Below are 18,705 nucleotides of genomic sequence, written 5' to 3' on the forward strand. Positions count from 1 at the left end.
TCAATAATTAAATTAGAACAATAGGCATGAAGATATAATATTTTCCAGCCAAAACATATTTCAGTATATATCATTATGATATTTAGCAGAGTAATATTGTAATACATAGCTTAACAGTACATTTCTTAGGGATCAACTTTCGTGACAAACTGCAGTTCAATTAGAAGAATGAGCCTGAACCAGAAAAATAAGCAAAACACACACCTGTCGCTCCACCTTACAGACTCGACCAAACATGCTCATGTCCTCCAAAATGTCTCCATCAGACAGCAACTTTTCTCGAATCTTTTTGTCCAAAGGTATTTGACCTCTTCCGAGGATTTGGTCCACTCTGTACACACAGACACACACGCAGACAAACAAGCAAACAAAATGAGACATTAATGATGGAAAGAAAGTAAGTACAAGTAGTAGAAATCTGCTATGCGATCCAAACAAACAGGGAAACATGGAGAATGCAGGAGGAGAAGGTTTTTGTGGCTACTGTCCAATGTCCAACAGGCGAGGGAAGCCAATGCAACACACACACACACACACAAACCAACACACAGAAGAATCAGTTTGTGTGTGCTTAAACGGCTCGAGATGAACAGCAAAGTCCTCCAGCTGATGTTTTAATTGTTGCATTATGTGTAGTCTGTCTTCCTACCTGGTCTGCAGGCTCTTGATGCGACAAAGCATGTCCAAGTGACCGGCAGAATACTGTTCAATCACATCCTTGACATCGTAAGGACGCAGAGTCTCCTTAAACTTCTTTTTGGCAACATGAAACTTCATTATCCTGCACACAGCAAAGGAAAATTAATTAGCCACAAGGAGGAGCTCTTATACAGTCAGTATATATGTGGCGTGCCGCGATGGTCCAGAAGCGCTGAGATTATTTTTGCAAGAATTGCAGCAAATGAAAATAAACAAACCCTTAAATTTGACTTATTTTTAAAATGGCTTCATTACACTGATGGAAACAGGCAAAACACCTGAACAATCACTTAAACATTCCAAAAACACCCACTGAGATTGTGGCTGATTATTTTAGCTGAAGAAATGTAAAAATAACGCTCTGAATTTATGCACCTCAAATAAAAATCCAAAAGAATTTGACTGAGTGTGTTCGTTTGAAAAGAAGAAATCTGCGAGTAATGAGAGAAATACAGCTAAGCCTGGCTTCAAAAAGTAAGTATTTAAACAAAAATGAATGATCAATTAAGCAACTGAGTCATGAAAAGCATTAGGTATTATCTGCTGAGAATTCTCCTACCCTCCATAATGTTGTTGCTCAAAGGACACATGGACCTACCTGAGTGCTCTAATGACAGACTTCACAGAGGGCAGCAGGTCCTGCACCGACATCTCGCAGTGACAGCCTCTCTCATCGTAGCTATCCTCCCCTGCTATGTTGGAGTCTGCTGCTCATGCGAGGATACAAAAAAAGGGAGATTGTTCATCTGCCCAGCCATCTTTCATATGAGTGCGTACAATAGTTTACTGTGATGGAGGGGAATTTTCTTGTGTTGCGTTACTCTACTCTGAAACCTCTGTATTCAGGCGTCAGTGATCAGATTTGTCTAATTGTTATCAGTCTTCCCAACATGGATGTTCCCAACAAGGGACGTTTGTAATCTTAAAATTGTGGCAATATATCAGTAACTATATTTTTCTGAAAAAAATAAGTTAGTCCTTCCCCCATGTCTGAAAAAAACACTGTAAACTGTGTTTTTAGCTGGTCCAAAACAGCAGAGTAGTGGTAAAGAACAGGCCTCCGGTGTGCCTGCAGATATATTGCTCACAATGCAACCTCGTGACAATACCTCTCTCTGTTTATGGGCCTTCTGAGTTACGACACCTGGAGGAGGTACACACAGAGCTGCAGAACAAGTCCTGGACTGTAGAGTTGAGCCATTTGCTCAGTTTAATGAAACGCTTTAAAAGGCCTCTCGATAGAGCACAGTATGTACGTATTTGCTCAACGGCTTTTATGTGTGTGATGAGTAAAAGCTACTGGTTGTTAAAAGATACTGAGGCTCCGGGATTGTGTGCCACCTGATGAAAATGTAAAACAGTGGGGATTAATGATTTTCTCCATTTAACAAAAACAGACATTATTCATATAACCCTCACTTAACATCTCAATTAGCCAACATGTTGGTGACAGTCATTTTTTTTTTACCCGAAAGAGCGTGGCTAACCAGCCAATCATTTTGGTTTTCATTTATTCCTGTGTCGCCACCAGTAGGCCTCAGCCAACTGGCCGTTTCTGACCCCCTCGTGGCAGCTGGAGTTCAACAGACCCACCTTCCATCAATCAATCAGTCGAGAGTTGGATTAGAGGGATTTCATTTCTGTTTGTCAATATGAAGTTAGAGCCACAAAACTTAGAATAAAAGCACAGGGAAACTTGGCTCAGTCCAAAGAATAGCAGCATTATACTATAGTTATATTTTATAGTGACAATAAGAGTCTAAGTGCCCGATCAACAAAAAGCATAACACATAAAACCACAAGTTTCCATTTTATTTTACTTTAAGGGGCTCATTAATGAGCTCTCAGCTAACGTTAGGCAAGAAAGCAAAACACATGCAAGATTTTCTCAATTTCGAGCTATTCTTCAAGAATTATATGATTTTAGTGTTTAGTAATTATTTAACCTTAATCAAAAAGCTATTTCCACTATGTTGTGTGTGGGAGAATGACAATGAATTTTATCCTGAATTGGCAACAACCCCTAGGAAACCCGGTGCTGCTAATTAGTCCATAGCTAAGCTGGACCTCGTCTGGAAATGGAAAAATGAGACGGCGCCACTCACCGTCCGTGGTGGAGCGGGACTGGCTCTTGAGGCGGAGTGAGGGTCTGAAGCGCGTGCGGTCGTTGAAGCTCCAGCTCTTCTGTACCTTGGCCGGGCTGGTCCCATCTGTCCCAGCCTCAGCCACCGGAGACCGCCGGTCGTTCACCGAAGACGTCTGTCTGTTCTTGATGCTCTGACCTCGGGGGCTCGCCATCCTCACGCGCTCTTTGAAGCTCAACTTCTGACTGCGGGGTGAAATGGGGACGAGTGAAGAGCGGGAGGGGGAGGAAGAATGAGAAGGGAATGACGTTGTGAAGAGGTGGAATGACGTGAGTTTGTGTTAATGTCGAAAGTGTAAGAGCAATAACACAAGTCATCCAAGCTCATGGCATGATGCTGTTCCTTTACACGATCGTGTCATGTAATCATCCAGGACTTGATCTTCTAGTATGAAGCTGAAGGACCGCAGGACAATGTGGAGAAGACCAGCATGCATTGCAGCATTGCACATGCTTTACACAAAATGCAGGCTCAGGTTAGGTATGTCAACACTGTGTTGTGTATAGTTGTTGTATGTATCTTGTTGTATGTATTCATCCACTGCATTAGCTAAAGTATATTATCACCAAATATTTAGCAAGTTACAAAACAAAAATAAATGTTGTAATGTCATGTCACAAATTTCCATTTAATGCTAAAGATTTTAATGCACCTAAGTGCCATGAAACAATTCACGAAAAGTGAGGTTATGCAAGACTCGGAATGGGAAGGAACAGGCCATTAGAAGAAGAGAAGGAAAGGGAGTTTGCTGATTTCGTAATTGTTCACATTTATATAATGACTGCTTGCAAAAGGAATGGCTCTTTAGGTGTTTCTGGTCATTTCACCCAGTGTGGCTCGGTCAGTATACTTTTAATAGATCATGGACAACCATCGAGCTTTATTGACCCCTTTACAGCCAAAGCCATGATTACGTCACAGTGTTAGCTGGATGCAAAACATCCAATGTCGAAAACATTTTAGATATTTGTTGAGGGTTGAGCAGCTACCTTGCTAATCGTTCCATGCTAATGTCGCTAATGTCATGGGTTTCTCTTCCCAAGTCATTGTTGCCAGGAGACCACCTTGGTACTGTTATCTTTCTCAAGTAACATGTGCTGTCCAAGGAAGTGACTGACATGTGCATATTGAGAGATTGATTTGTTTTTCAGCCATTGTTAAAAAAAAAAATGAATTCATGTTTAATATAAGAAAAGTTCTCTCACTAGCTAGACACTAGAAATCTAGAATATAACATGTCTTTGATTTTGGATACAGAGAAACATCAAGTGATTGGATGACCAGAAACATAGTACCATAGAATTTAAAGTTTGCGTCTACGATACGAGAAGTACAGTGTGATAAGTAGTTGGGATTTAACACCAGCAAGAAAAACACAATGTTAATCTATGAAGTAAATTATTTTACATTCAGGAAAAAGCTTACAGATCATTATTTTTTTCAAAGGGGATCTGCTACTTACAATGAATACTGGTACAAATATTCGAAAAGGACAAATGTTGTTAAAACAAAAACCACAAGAGGCAGAAGTATGCGCGTTGCTCAGGCAAAGATCAAACAAAAGGCAGATAGCGTATTGCTACGAAGGTGACTGATGTCTCTCCCTGCAACGTTCAATTACTCTGCCCCCTCTGAGGCTGCGGAGCCTCCTACGGATACCCATGCACCAAGAATTAGTCAGCATTCTCAAATAAAAGGGCATATAACACGCGAGCAGAAGCGCTGTGTACCTATGTTTCCAAGTGGTAAGCCTCCTCAGCAGCTTCTGTTTATTACTATGACTTTTACTAAAGAACCAAGGGGAGACATACGGGGGATGTGTTACATGATGAAGAAACAAAGTAGAAATATTTAACTCTGAATGTTTTGTGCTATGAAACAGAGTTTCTGTACCCTTATTTGCCCTGGTATTTATCTGTTTTAGCCATGTGCATAAAGCCCACCTGAATAACAGATGCATAAATGCAACTATCCTTTGTAATCCTGTATGTAGGAAGGTTACAAAATATAAGGTGATACTTGCCCAGTTTCTGCTTTCCTTACCACTGATATTTAGAAGCAGCAGAATGAAGGCAATTCAGCTTAGTGGAGGAAAATGAACATCAACAGCACCGTTTGAAAAGGCTGCAATTTGGTGACTCACGCACCTCGTGTTGATACCACTAATGTAGCAATGTGGATTCAGATGGGCAATGCCAACGAGTCACCAGTGTAAGATCAGTAACCTTTCGACAGACGCTTGTGGCTTCATAGAGGGTATTAAGAAACAGAACTCTTCGTATTTTTCATTTTTTTTTCTCATATAGCTGCATTTTATAACTGTGCTTCTGTTATGTAATACTTTGGAGATTAATATATAAATCTAAATACTAAATGAAGGGAGTCAGCTCCAATCGTGGCACCATGTGGCTTTAAATCGTCTCCTCTGCTCTGCAGTGGAAAGGTAAATAGATTTAGGGGCTTGCAAAAACAAAATCATAGGTGGAGGCTGGAGGTCTCCTGCCTGCCTCACTCTGCTTAGTTGGGTTATTTACTTTTGATATTCTTAGGCTTTCTCTGAAATGTAAATACAGTACATATTTTTGACACCAAGTTTGCCTACAGTCCTGTGGTAATTTACAGACGGATGTTTACTCAAGGTTTCAAATATGAAATCAGCCTTTACTGCCCTACATGCCGTACTCCCTTTGTGGCATTAGCTAAAATACATCGATAATAATAACTCACTTTTTTACAAACTAAACATCATTTCTAATCAGACTATAATGAATACCTGAGGCAACAGGATGCTCAAATACATGCATATGACTACTTGATTTGAAATTCTAATTTTGTTGAGAGGAGAAAAAATGATGTAAAAAGATAGACAATGGAACCAAACCAAAAGATAACACAATGAGTCATACATAGGGCTAGTGTTAGGGTCCCCATCACAGGGTCAACATTTCATTACCGGCCGCCTGTAGCACGACCCAACGCTCTCTAACCAAGTGCTGTTCAGATGGAAGTGGAGCAACGAGGGTCTTTGTGTTTAACGCTTGAAATTATTCCACAATGAGGGCTGGACGTTGTTTGGACAAAATGTTTTCCTACTAGCAACACAATTCCTTGTTCTGCTACAAATAGTCCAGCAATGTCTTTTGTAACAGCCAAGTTCCTAAGGAATATAATCGTGCTTTTCTACAAAATTGTTATTTTCTTTTAGAAGCCAAACTTCTCAAATGGTTTGTTTTCTTGAATAACATTTTCAAAACAATTAACATAAAACTATCAAGAAATTCAAAATTAAAAGTATTACGCAGTCAAACTCAGCCCCATTCCACCTAACCGAAGGCCGTGTTTGTTCAGCGGTTACAAACCTTGTGGTTGACTCTCCCTGCTCCTTCCTGGGGTTGGAAAATGAGAAGAAGAAGAAAAAATATATATATTAGCATCTTTTCATTATACTCCAGTGTCAACTGTGCCTGAGGGACCAAACCAATGGTTCTGCTTATTTTAGCTGATTTATTACAAAGACCTTAAATTAGAGCTAAGCATGTTGACAAACCGCACTACTGTGTAATATACATTTGAGCAATTCTTTTCCTTTTACTTTTGAACAATATACAGTAGAAATCAATTAGACTCCTAATAGCTGAGAGCAATACTTTTGTCAGTATAACAATGACAGAGTCAATTCAAATTATGGAAATAAATGAATGCCCAAATAAAAAAAATATTTGAATAGCTTTCATTTAAAAAAATAGATATATTGTACATGATTTATAGTTAAGGAGCTAAAGGCTATAAACTCAGTGGTAAGGTCCACTACATCAGCACAGTACAGAGATTTCATTTACAACCGCTGCAGAAGATTTCAGGGTAGCAATTCCTCATTCAGTAATAAGCATTCCAAGGGAAATAGACCTGGACAAACCGGAAAGCTCACTATAAACATGCAGTGTCAAGACAAACTAAGGAAGCGCTTTCAACCAGAGATCGTGACTGAAGATCTGCTGACTAACTGTAATCACTTTCAACTGTGTCTTCCAAGAACTGTGGGACTGCATGAAGTAAGCAGCATATGAGCCCTGCAGATTGTTTTCACAATATTCCCAGGCTCCATTGGCAGGTTTCGGGCGTGGACACACACAAGGGGTAAAAAAAAGGAAGGGAATGAATACTTTGTTGGCATTTTATAACTGTTCGATTCACAAAATAGTGGTTGCAAAATGTTCAGGAAGGGACCCTCCCCAGTGAGCTGAGAGTGAAGACTTAGCTGGACACTGGTTCATCTGGTCCCACTGGTCACGGCCATGGGTTTAAATGACGTGTGTACAAGTTTTACACACTTTATACGATTATAAAATACAACAGTATATTCAAGAATGCTCTTGAACTTGACAAGTTTCTCCAACCCCCTGCTGTGTGCACATATTTGATTGTAAGTGGGAAACCTGTCTCTAGTGATCCATACTAAATCTTGGCTCCCAAATCCACTGGCAGGCTGAATTTACGAGTCGGATAGTCAACAAAGCACTCATGTTAGAAAATGTCCTAGTTAACTATAATATTCATGGATATAAATACATTTAGCAGATATGACCTGATCAACAGGAAGAGTACTCAAGAGGTTTGAATGCTTCATTTTTGTTACAGAGTATCTTTGAAAGAACCTCTAAGTCACTCAGAACATCAGTGCTAAAATTAAGGAGACTTAAGTGGAGCAAATAAAAGAAAACCTTCATGGCTTATTGAAGCCAGAAATGTTGTCCAAATTAGTTACGCTAAAACGACTGCATTGAGCACTCAACTGACTTTAGTCAAACAGTGAGCCTGACTGCAATGTGGATGTGTGAAATGGAAGTTTATATAATAGCAGAAAAAATTCAGGGTTGTTCAGTGATGTCTTAGAGTCTGATGTTTTTGTTATTTTCCTAACAGAGCCTGGAAACTATATTTTCTGCCATGAACTAGAATAATAATTAGAAAATCAATGCAAAAGAAAGAGGTCAACACAAATGCATCCATCAAGACAGTAAAAAAGAAAACGGTCGAATTATTTAAAAAAGATAACTTTAGAAACTTGGTTTATGTGGCACAGGCACCACATACAGACCGAAGTTGCCAGTTGTACCTACTTTGTAGGGCTGCAGGTATGCAACGCCTTCAAGTGAGGCTTCCAGGTAGCAATGGAAACCGAGTTCTCATCAGCCGCATAACTGCGCCAAACACACTGCATGCAGAATACACAAAACCAGAAAGAAGAACAAAAAAGCACAAAGAGAAAAAAAGGGAGGTTAAAAAAGTAAATAAATACATGACAGAGAAGGTACGGGAGGATGAGGAGAATAGAAAACAAAATTTAAAAAAGCTAATTGAAAACCAAAAAAACAGGTGTGTGGTCAGGTAAGGAGACTTTTATAGTGCCGCCTGGTGCTGTCGGTGGAGTAATAACGCCACGAGTATACAAGTAAAGGGGAGATGGGCACATGGCATGGGAGAGAATGGTGAAGGGGGAAAGCAAAGAGGGAGAAAACCAAAAAGCATGAAGGAGAAAAGTTGGTGTGAGGGGAAAATAAGGAAGTGCACAGAGGAATATAGGAGAAGGACAGTGTGAAGTCAGCACCAATAAAATGCAATGTGGGAAGGCCATGGGGAGAGGAACAGCAATAATGGGTTTGCCCAACTGGTGTTTCTTGGCCTGGACGCAGCCTTGAAATGGCAAAACAAATCCCAGTTTATAAAGCTTCTTGCAATGTGAGAATCACAGGGCTCAGGGATCTTCAGAGGGATGCTACATGTTACAGGCTTTTTATTGGTTAAGTCAGGACAACAAGAAACAAGAAACTGAGAAATGAAAATGAAAATAGAAATTGTTCAAACTAATTTAGTACTGATGATTTGGTGTTTAAATTGTTTTTGAAGAACAGCAACAACTCATTAAACCAACATTTTTATTGTATAGCCCAAAGACAGTAATGCTTTACCTGGATGAGGTAGGCGGCCGGGTTTCTCCTTTTCTCAAAGTGCTTCTGTCTGTGCTGTTCCTGAACCTTTAGGGCAAAGCCTGAGCCCAAAATACCCTGGTATGATAGTGAAAGGATTAAATACTGAATGTGAGTGCACACCAAAGACTGTCAATGCTGACGAGAATGCCCCATTGTGAGTGCGGTTATTATTTTTTATCTGGTAAATCTTAACGGACTGCAATCAAATATTCTATTGCTGTGTAAATAACTTACAGCGAGTTAAACACAAAGTGATATTTCAAAATAAAACGGAAACATCATCCTTTTGACACTTAAAAAAATGATTTTTGGGTTCACTTACAGCGGGCAAGGCGAAGAAGGAGATTCCCAGGAGGGCAAACCCCGCGGACAACATCCGCCCTGTCCACGTCTTTGGTGTCTTGTCTCCATAACCAATGGTTGTCAACGTGATCTGTGAAAACATAATTCATCGTCAGGAAGGATCAGCATGAGGCTTTGGCAATGTTTACATATGGGAGGAAAAAAATACAAGTATGAGCTTTACTTATAGAAGAAACATTAACATCCTTCTTCATCATCCTTCAGTTTGTCAAGTATTAGTACATTAATTATTAACATTGAATTCCTTACTATCATTTGATTTCTTTGTTTATTAAAACTAAATCCCAGTGAGGAGCATGTAATTGCGGTTTTGTCACAGGTTTCTAACGTTTAACAGTTGTGGTAGACGGATGAAAAAGCATCTTCTTGTGCATTTCTCTAAGAGGGCTGAACTCAATGTGTCAGTATACTTTTAAATGACATTAATTATTTATAATTAGTCCAACTAACCCCTCGGTATTTGCCTTCTTTTAATACTTTGAGTTTTGCATCTTGGTCTGGTGTTCCAACTGTATTACATTGATATACTCGTTAGTTTGCATAATGCCTGAGCTTGCTACACAAAGGTTTTAAAACGATGCCTTCAGGCAGCACAGCACGAGTGATTGGACTGGTGTGGAGGCTCTTATGCGAGCGAGTCGGTACAGAATGGCCTTGATTCGAAGAACAATGATAAAACCCTCTGGCTGAAATGTTTATTCAGCCCAGAAAAATGTTGAAGTACTATGAGGTGCTTTTTTTTTGCATTTCTGTTCTCATATATGTGTGGAGTGCTAAATAAATCATCTGTGACAAGAGAGCAGTTATAGAATACTTACATCTTTGACTGATTGCAGTGAACATAATTTAGTCAAAGAAAATGAATTCTTAGTAATGGCCGCACCTAAATATGAAGAGCGCTATGTCTTTAGCTAAACCCAGAAAAGATTAATTTAATGACTAAATAAATCTGGCTGTGGTTTGGAATTTGCATGGGTGGCCAAACTCCTTGCTTGCTTTCATTAATATCTGTCAATCCATCTATCTCTCTATCTATATATTGCTCTCTTTTGGCAGTCTGATGAGTTTAGATTATCTTTCATTTAGACTCTTACTTCTTCAAATGACAAGACAGCTACAACCTTTCGGTATCATTGTGATTTTTTGAGCTGGTATGGAAATGTAGGTCAATGGAGCTTTGCAAGACTTATGTTTATGGATGAGCTGTCAAATGCTCGAGGCAATGATGAATCCAATAAAAAGAAAATATTACCGTCCAATGCAGGCCTTATTTGTATGAAGAGGCACCAACGCTGATTAGTAAGAGGTGTAACTATGAGATGTCTTGTTGCACAAAAAAACATGACTGCGGCGATGAAAAGAAAAATATTCTACAAATTAAAAAGAGATTAACACTTATTGGTTTATTGTAGAACGAAGTTTACAACTACATGTCTCTGTAACCCTGTGTGGCACAATGATAATACATGATTTTTAAATGATGAGATTTTCCAAAAAAGTAGAGCAACAGATATTCCTAAAAACTCACCGTGCCCCACCACAAAGCATCGGCGTAAGTAGCAAAGTCCTTGTTGAACTTGTTCTCAACAAGATAGACGAGGAATGAAGAGAAGATGAGAACCAAGAAGCCGATGTACCAGGCGGTTACCAGTTCCTGCAGGCAGACACTCATTCTAATAACGCAAATCAATTTTTCAACGCTACTTCACCCTTCTTTGAATTTGGAGGAAAAAAACATTCAATGCAGTAATCAGGTAGTGAAAGTTTGATCCAAGCTGTGTTCTACAACGGCATCAATGCATTTTTAAACAAGAAAAGCCTCAAAAGGGTAAGTCGACGTATCCAAACAAGTTGTCCTACGTACACAGTACTTCACACTGGAGCTTACAATATTACCAGGGATATTAAACTGTGCCTAAAAACCACAATGTGTGTGTCTGTGTGTGTGTCTGTGTGAGGTGGCAGCTCACCTTGCTGTGTGCGTAAACCACAGAGCCCAGCAGCTTCCAGGTGCCTCCTCTTCGGTCCATGCGCACCATGCGCAGGATCTGCAGGAAACGTAGGCTGCGCAGCACCGAGGTGGCGAAGACGTTGCCCTGACTACCCACCGAGACCACCGCCACCGACGCAATCAGCACTATGATGTCTGAAGGGCAGAGAAGATACGCGAGCAAGGGACAGCGATAACTTGTTACGACTCAACCCTGGAAACAAAATACTGTACAGTACATCTGGCGTCATGATCATACATTTAAATCTTATGATTTTTACTTAATGGATTTCTTTTATCATGACTTCCTTGTATTTTTCCCACTCGCAATACTTTGTGAAAAATGTGTTTTTTTTAAATGTCTTGAAAAACATTCTGAAGCTTCTATTGTATTCATATGTATATTTCCAATCCCAGGTGATCTGAAATGATCCGGATCTCAACACAGCCTGCAAGTAGGATGCTAACGTCTACAGATTTTGATGTGAAACATCCTGTCAATCAACTAAATCTGTCAGGACCAGATTAAAATGAGGACTCAGATGCAGAGGGTTTGGCGTCTTTATTCGCGTCGTGAAAAAAACAAACAAACGGCTATGAGCTATCAGCGTTTCCGACGAAAGTTAACAAACTAAAATCTCTCTTAAACGAGGAAAACGAACGGCTTCGAAAGCACGCTAAAACTAAATCTAAGAAGCTCAAACAAAAGGTCACTCTTACTCAGAGGAAAAACAAAAAAGGGGTAATCATTCCGAGACAAGGCGATGGTATAAACGAATCCTGTGGCTGTGGCGAGGCTTGGGTGAACGCACGGTGGTACACTCAGGCACAAGACAAAGGGAGACGCAGACTATAAGACACATGAGGGTAATGGGAAACAGGTGGACACAATCAGGAATCAGGGGAGACGATTCGACTGGTGACATGAGGAAGGGCAAGTGACCTGAAACGAGAGGAAGGTTACTACTTTCAAAATAAAACGGAAATGACAAGACCAAAACATGCCGACAAAAACCCAACTTGACCTCACCCTGCTTTTGAATAAAAGTGCTGACAAATCTGTGTTTGATGGCTTCTCTTCTGAACCACCAGACAGTGGGCAGACCCAAAGTGTGAAAAGGGAAAAGTCAGCAACAGCACCATGAACAATGCATTAATGACACTCAGGAGATGAGAGTCTCTGGGACACTCTCTTTGAAGGTTCAGTGAGTACATTTGAATTATAGAAAATTAATGTGTACGTATTGTACAGGATGAAATACCATTCACAAGTATAGAGCAGTCCTTTCAGACATCGCACTCAACCCAATTCTAGCTTCTTTGCCATTAGGCTTCTTGAAGGAGGAACTGCAGTGAATGTCATCACCATCTCCATTTTTTTAGTTAGGTTTTTTTATATTACGCAATGCAGGAAGAGGCACAAATAAGGATAAATGGATCTGTTGAAAGCAGTTTCACAAAAACTTTGCCATCTAATCTCTCAAGCACCCAAATTTTTTTTTATTAAAGGTGTATTGCACATCATCACATCATTTTTGTTACCATATAACAGGATCATGTTTGCTAATGGGTCTGTATTTGAATGACCTCAAAAAGACAACAAAAAATAATACAATACACTCATAATGTGGAAAAATAAGGTTAAATCAAAGTGCTTATTCATTTTGTCAGGATTTTCAGCCGTAACACACAGGCTTAATTATGTAGATAATGGAAATGGCGCAGGTGTCTTCATGTGACCTACATCTGGAGCCCTATCCAGCAGTAATTCAACTTCATCAATTTACAGATGAGGACTATGAGATTTGGTTAAAAGCCTTGATAAAGATAATAAGTGAACCTCGAGTGAAGATTAAAGTATGGTCCTCAATGCTCCATTGATGTTATTTCTAAATAAAACAACAAATGTAATCAAATCTAGAAAATTAGAAAGTACAACTCCGATCATCTCCTTTATAGAATTTTATCCACTTCAAGTGATTACTGGATCCGCTTAAACGTTTAAAATGCATTATGCCAACTACGATTGTTCTTAAAATAAGAAGTTATTTAAATAAGAACACACAGAAAGCTAATGTCAAAGTCACAAATGCATGACTGGATGGATCATCATGTCATCTACTTTCTCTTCGCGAATTACTCAGTGTTCAACTTATTCCTCACTTAGTCCCATTATCTCTCTTGTTTATGCTCTTTTTCACGCTCCTTGCCTGTCTCCTACTTTATTTTCATCCTTTTTTACGCTCACATTCCCTCAGTGCTGGCAAACTACAGCACGCACTACGATGTGTGACTGCGGAGCTCGAGGCACCGTGCATGACGTCTACGCCCTCTCCTCCCTCCCCAGAGCGTCCTGCTCTAGTTTCCAAGAAGGAGCAGAGAGAAGCAACAATGGAAAGAATAAAACGCAACCTCATTACGGAAATGCTCTCTGCTCTCATGAGGTCTGACCACAACTGTAAATGACACGAGAACACTATGATCAATAGCGTGCAGCGGAACAGTGCTTACGTCCAACATCTGACTGCATTCGCAGATGGGAACAACCGAGGTTCAATAAACGCCAAGTAAAGGCAACAGAAAGTACTGTGAAGAAGAGGAAATGGTGCTTTGATTGTAACAGATTATTTTTTCCTATTTTGGGGGTTGGGTGGTGGTGGATTATCGGTTTCTGCTGCCTCAAAAATAGGCCGAACAAAAAGGTGGGATCCGAAAACTCGCCTATGACGCAGAAAGGCTTCCTGGCAAAGCGGAGTCGTCCCGGCCATCCTCTGTAGCGACAGCAGCATCCCGCCGACCAGATACGGATGATGTACTCCAACCCAAACACTACAATCATCACAAACTCCTGTTCAAAAACACACAAACAACAGTTGTTTTGCCGGGATGTCAAAGGTGATAACATTCAACATTCAGCATGGCTTTTCCTTTTCAGGGATTCCCTAAAAAAATGGATATTTCACCAGCATTGGCAAGCTTTCCAGGGCTTAGTAGCACACACCCCAGCAAAATCTGTGACTGTTTAATCCATCAGCTTTGTGTTAGTTACCAGAATGAGGATACAATCGGACGAGAAGTCCTGATGAGCTGGGATGGTTGAGAACACAGAGAGGACCAGGCAGCTGAAGACCAGGACGAACCTGAACGAAGCAACAGAAAAGACAAAAAAGGACAAATCGTAAATACAACATATGCAGAATATTCAATAGTCTGACCTCTGAAATAACCACACTGACCGGCAGATCAAATCTCAAATTACAGTTTTCGCTGGTCAGAAATGTGCTGTTGATCTAAAGTGGAGTCCACCGCTGCATTTTCCTGTGTCAAACTCTTGAACCCATTCTGGCACTGAAGTATGAGTAGAACACGAACACCCTGGCAGCAAAACCACAGAACCTATTTCCTCTCTGCAGTGAACCCACTATTATTCAATATCCTGAGATATCAAGTTAATCAGGCCTGTTTGTGTAATACGATTTGCAAGAAATAAGCAGTGAAACCGCGGCTATTTGGAAAACCAACAGAAAACGTCCAGTTCCACACTCTGAATGTCCCTGCCTCTGCCAGGAAACCGTAGCCTACCATCTTCATAACCATAGCATTTTGTTTTCCATCACATAGATCCTCCAAAAACACGTCACTGTCTGAAATGGCAGCATGGAGTTACGGTGGCTCTTGATGCTAAATAAGGAGAGCACATCTGCGTTTTATCATCCGTGATCTCCTCTTAGGCCTCTCGGAGAAGGACTGACATGCTTTTTGCAGGCGTTCAGAGAGCAGACGGTTTCTGACCTATAACATTCAGCTGTAAAGATCACTCCCAGGGATCTGCTGTCCCAATAGTATGAGCCATCTGAATCTCGTCAAAAACACTTTAAGGGATAACGTGGTTTGTCCTGAACAAATTCTTTTTTAAAGAAGCCTGCGTGAAAACAGGAAGTGTGCAGAGCGGGCTAGTGTCCCTGTGCCGCTCTGACCCCAGTCGGCCCCTCTTCGAACATCCAGAGGCACAATGGAAGTCAACACCGTCCACAGCCATCTGGATGACTATGTCCTTTTTTCTTAACCCATATGCTCTCATCTGGCTCTGTCGTTTGGCTGAGAGCTTTTGCTGGTTCGGGGTGTAGCACGAGCGCTCAGCATCAAAAGATTGAGGTTTGCTACGTTGACATTTCCCAGATTTGAATAATGTGGACTTGATTGGAGGAAAACATCCAGTGACAAGCATTGTGACGCTGTCATCAGAACAGCAAGCTCCTTGTCACCGGGACACCTACGCCTCTCACACTTACAAGGTTGTCAGACCGAAAAATACAGAGTGGCAATCAACTCCGTAGCCAACCTTATGTTTTGATTTTGAATATATTTACTCTAAAAGTGGGTAGAGAATAACTGGCAACCCCGACAGCACTATTAAGCTCTCAACCAAGTTTGCTAATTCATTTTGAAAACTAGTGTTCTCGGCGGGGCCTTGTGTGTCCTCATGCCCTGCGCTCATAGGCTGCAGAATTAATCTGAAGGGTCTCGCTCCGCACTTCCAGCAGAGTGATCGCTCTTAACCTTCCAATTAGCCACTGCTGAATATGAAGAAGGCTTACACACACGCACACACCCACACACCCTCACAACACGGAGACATCAGTCCTTCCACCTACTCATCCAATTACCTCTTACGAATGCATCCTCAACCTTCCTTTACTCAGTTCTAAACAGATCCACTGAACACGGGGTAAGTGCTGCTCTCATTTGCATAATCAAATTTATATATTTGACAGGAAAGCTGCACCTAGGCATTGTTACCCTTAAATAAAGTGCCATCTATGCAATGTATCTAGGACTTGCAGCTAGCTCATTTTCTAATTTATTGTCCCTGGTAAGGCTTTTAAGAAACAAAATATATGTTTTGATGGATTTCATTTATTTGTTTTGAAAAAGGGTTGTAATTTAAAGACTAATATCCTCACAGGGTGTGATTTCAAGTTTTATTGGTTAATAATAAACATAAGGCAACCGTGTACAGAGGCGGTGCCAGTGTTTATAGTTAATTGGGTCACAGCGGATTAATAGATGAATTATGCTGCAAAATCAAATTGTAAAGGAAGATCTCACTTACATAGACACAGACGGATGCTGTCCATGGTCCTGAAAACAACTTTCCAGGAGGGAGTTATTGGCTGCATAATAATCAAAAACGAGTATAAAACTTGTTGCAACTTGATGCAAGATATCTATAGATATCTATCTTGTAAGCTGAGGCCTTAACATTGGTGCATGTTCCAACGCTACAAAGCCACCGTTTCCTGTGTGCCATCACTTCTTTCTTTTGACTAATAACCAAGATATCTTGTTATCAGCTGCAACATTATGACAACTCACCCAAATATATATAGGTGCAATTCTATATTGCCGGAAAACCCCTGTAACGGTTTGACACATAAAATGACTGTGTTTAATGCTAGTGCAATGTTAGATATCCTCAGATGCTTTTTATTTACTGCTCAGGTGGCCATTTGTGAAATTTCTCAACAATGAACTATTCGAATACAATGCCATTTGCTACAAACATTGACGCCACAATCACAATGAATTGTAGTCACTTTGGAGATCCCTTTGCATTCCATCAAACAACACCCTCAGGTCACAATTGTCAATGTCTCCAATACTTGGTTGATGGCCATTTAATACCATCAATGCTGGCATTCCAGTTCCTTTACATGTATTATTATTTAGTAGGATACTAAAATGGTGAACATTACATCAATTATAAATTGCACAATAATACCAGTCTAATCCACTGATAGACTTGTGATTTGTTCTGTTCAAATGCTGTTGATTACATCAAAAATAAGTTGAACAGAGACACATGACGACCTTTTCTGTGAAGAAACCTCTCAGTACGGTGCATATTAGAGGCATACATGGTGGAAGACTCAATTTTCAATTCAGGAGACAAATAAAACACCTGTTATATTGCTATCACTTACACTCTTTCTTCACAATAAAATACACCAAGCACAAACACACAAACTCTGCAAGAAAGCATGTACAGCATGTGCATATTTTCTGTGCATCAGCTGCTACGTGTTATAAGCCACAGTGCTGACAGTGAGTGTGACTGTAAAGCTCAGCTGGAGCAATTTCCATAATGCACCTCTTTGAAAGGATGAAGGCAGGAAGGCACTTTGTATTTTGTCAAGCTGTTAGGTGCAGGGTATTGTGTTTCTCCTTCCCTATTACGCTGATGTTATGCATCTCAATCTGCAAGAAGGTTTGAAAGGGAGAGCAGAATGAGCAGAACGTGTTTGGGTGATTAGAGAAGTGCAAATGGACTCGCAAAGTTGGCTCAAAGAGGCACTGGGAGCAAGGATTTTACTATTGATGCAATAATGTGTTTAGGAAGAGTCCTGTGGGCTTGTTTGTTGGCGTGTCAAGTTTTATGCTGTGCACAGTGTTAAATGTCCCTGTTTTGATAATACAGTCGGAACACCCTTGTGACACCTAGTTTATATTTTGTATGGGCAAAAAAAGCCGAACCCATGACACGTTTTGGGAATAACTGCTTCTCATCACTTGAAGGTGTCACAAGCCTTAAGTGTTCCTAGAATTCACAGTAGTCCTAAGATTTAGTTTAACAGTGAAAAATAGTAGCTTACTTCTGAATGGCGATATAGGCTCTTGGAGTAAGCTTATAGCATATTTAACCTATATCAAGCCAATGGAAATATTTCAAACCTTTTAGCAAAAAAAATACTGTATGAAACTGCTTGTTTACATCAATGTATCCCTCATTTGGCGTAACATATTTTTGGGTCATTTGAAAATCATATTGCATTTTCTCTGACTTATTTCTGCTTTCAGCTTCAAATTTGGACGAACATCTGGTTGCTACCTCACTCTCTGCTCTTTGGTGCAGCTCTACCGGTTCTAACGTTAGCACGTCACCTAAGAAGACCAAACGTGCACTTTTAGACAAAATTACAAGTTTGAGGGGCTTATTTTCAATCTTGTGAAGAACCTGTCGGGAGAATCTTTTTGAAACTTAACAGCTAAAATGACTGTCTTCAAACACTTTATGATTTAAGTAATGTTACTGAGTGCTTATTAAGTGCTGGAAGTTGGATTTAATACTTCATGAGCACAGACTTATTTTATTCGAAAAAGTCCCAAGAAGAGCGCAGGATAAGTTAAATGTTAAATTGTTAAATGTTAAAATGATTACAGTGATTGAAATGGTGCTAATGTGGTGCTACAAAATGTCATGTTAAATGCAAGCTCATGACACATTTTTTCTACCTCAGCTCTCTCCCAAATGCATCTCTCATCATTTTTGACATCTTACATTTTTCTTCTCATCAAGCGAGAAAACTTTTTAAGTTAAGTTCAAGGTGCACATTTTGCTGCCTTCAGGTAAGGAACCCCTCTTTTATTTCCTACGGAGACCCAAAAAGAGAATTATGGAGAGAATGTATCCTTTTGTAATGATACCCCCTCACAGCAACAGTGGAGATGGAGTTACCGA

The 18,705-nt window shown here is 40.1% G+C and overlaps 1 protein-coding gene across 2 annotated transcripts in view; it reads right to left on the reverse strand.

The window, feature by feature from the left end:
- kcnq5b (potassium voltage-gated channel, KQT-like subfamily, member 5b) overlaps positions 1-18,705 on the reverse strand; it is a 66,476-nt gene that overhangs the window by 3,687 nt on the left and 44,084 nt on the right. The window contains exons 2-13 of one of the 2 annotated variants that reach the window (XM_062564234.1): positions 14,236-14,326; positions 13,908-14,034; positions 11,167-11,342; positions 10,725-10,850; positions 9,156-9,266; positions 8,813-8,908; positions 7,964-8,058; positions 6,203-6,229; positions 2,805-3,028; positions 1,298-1,403; positions 650-781; positions 205-331 (exon numbers count right to left, since the gene is read on the reverse strand). In XM_062564234.1, coding sequence (XP_062420218.1) covers positions 205-331; positions 650-781; positions 1,298-1,403; positions 2,805-3,028; positions 6,203-6,229; positions 7,964-8,058; positions 8,813-8,908; positions 9,156-9,266; positions 10,725-10,850; positions 11,167-11,342; positions 13,908-14,034; positions 14,236-14,326 — 1,438 coding nt within the window. Of the gene's footprint in view, positions 1-204; positions 332-649; positions 782-1,297; positions 1,407-2,804; positions 3,029-6,202; positions 6,230-7,963; positions 8,059-8,812; positions 8,909-9,155; positions 9,267-10,724; positions 10,851-11,166; positions 11,343-13,907; positions 14,035-14,235; positions 14,327-18,705 lie in introns of both variants that reach the window. The other variant, XM_037471480.2, reaches the window with a different exon arrangement.

The sequence above is a fragment of the Pungitius pungitius genome, chromosome 9 (assembly GCF_949316345.1).
Source record: "Pungitius pungitius chromosome 9, fPunPun2.1, whole genome shotgun sequence".
Lineage (NCBI taxonomy): Eukaryota > Metazoa > Chordata > Actinopteri > Perciformes > Gasterosteidae > Pungitius > Pungitius pungitius.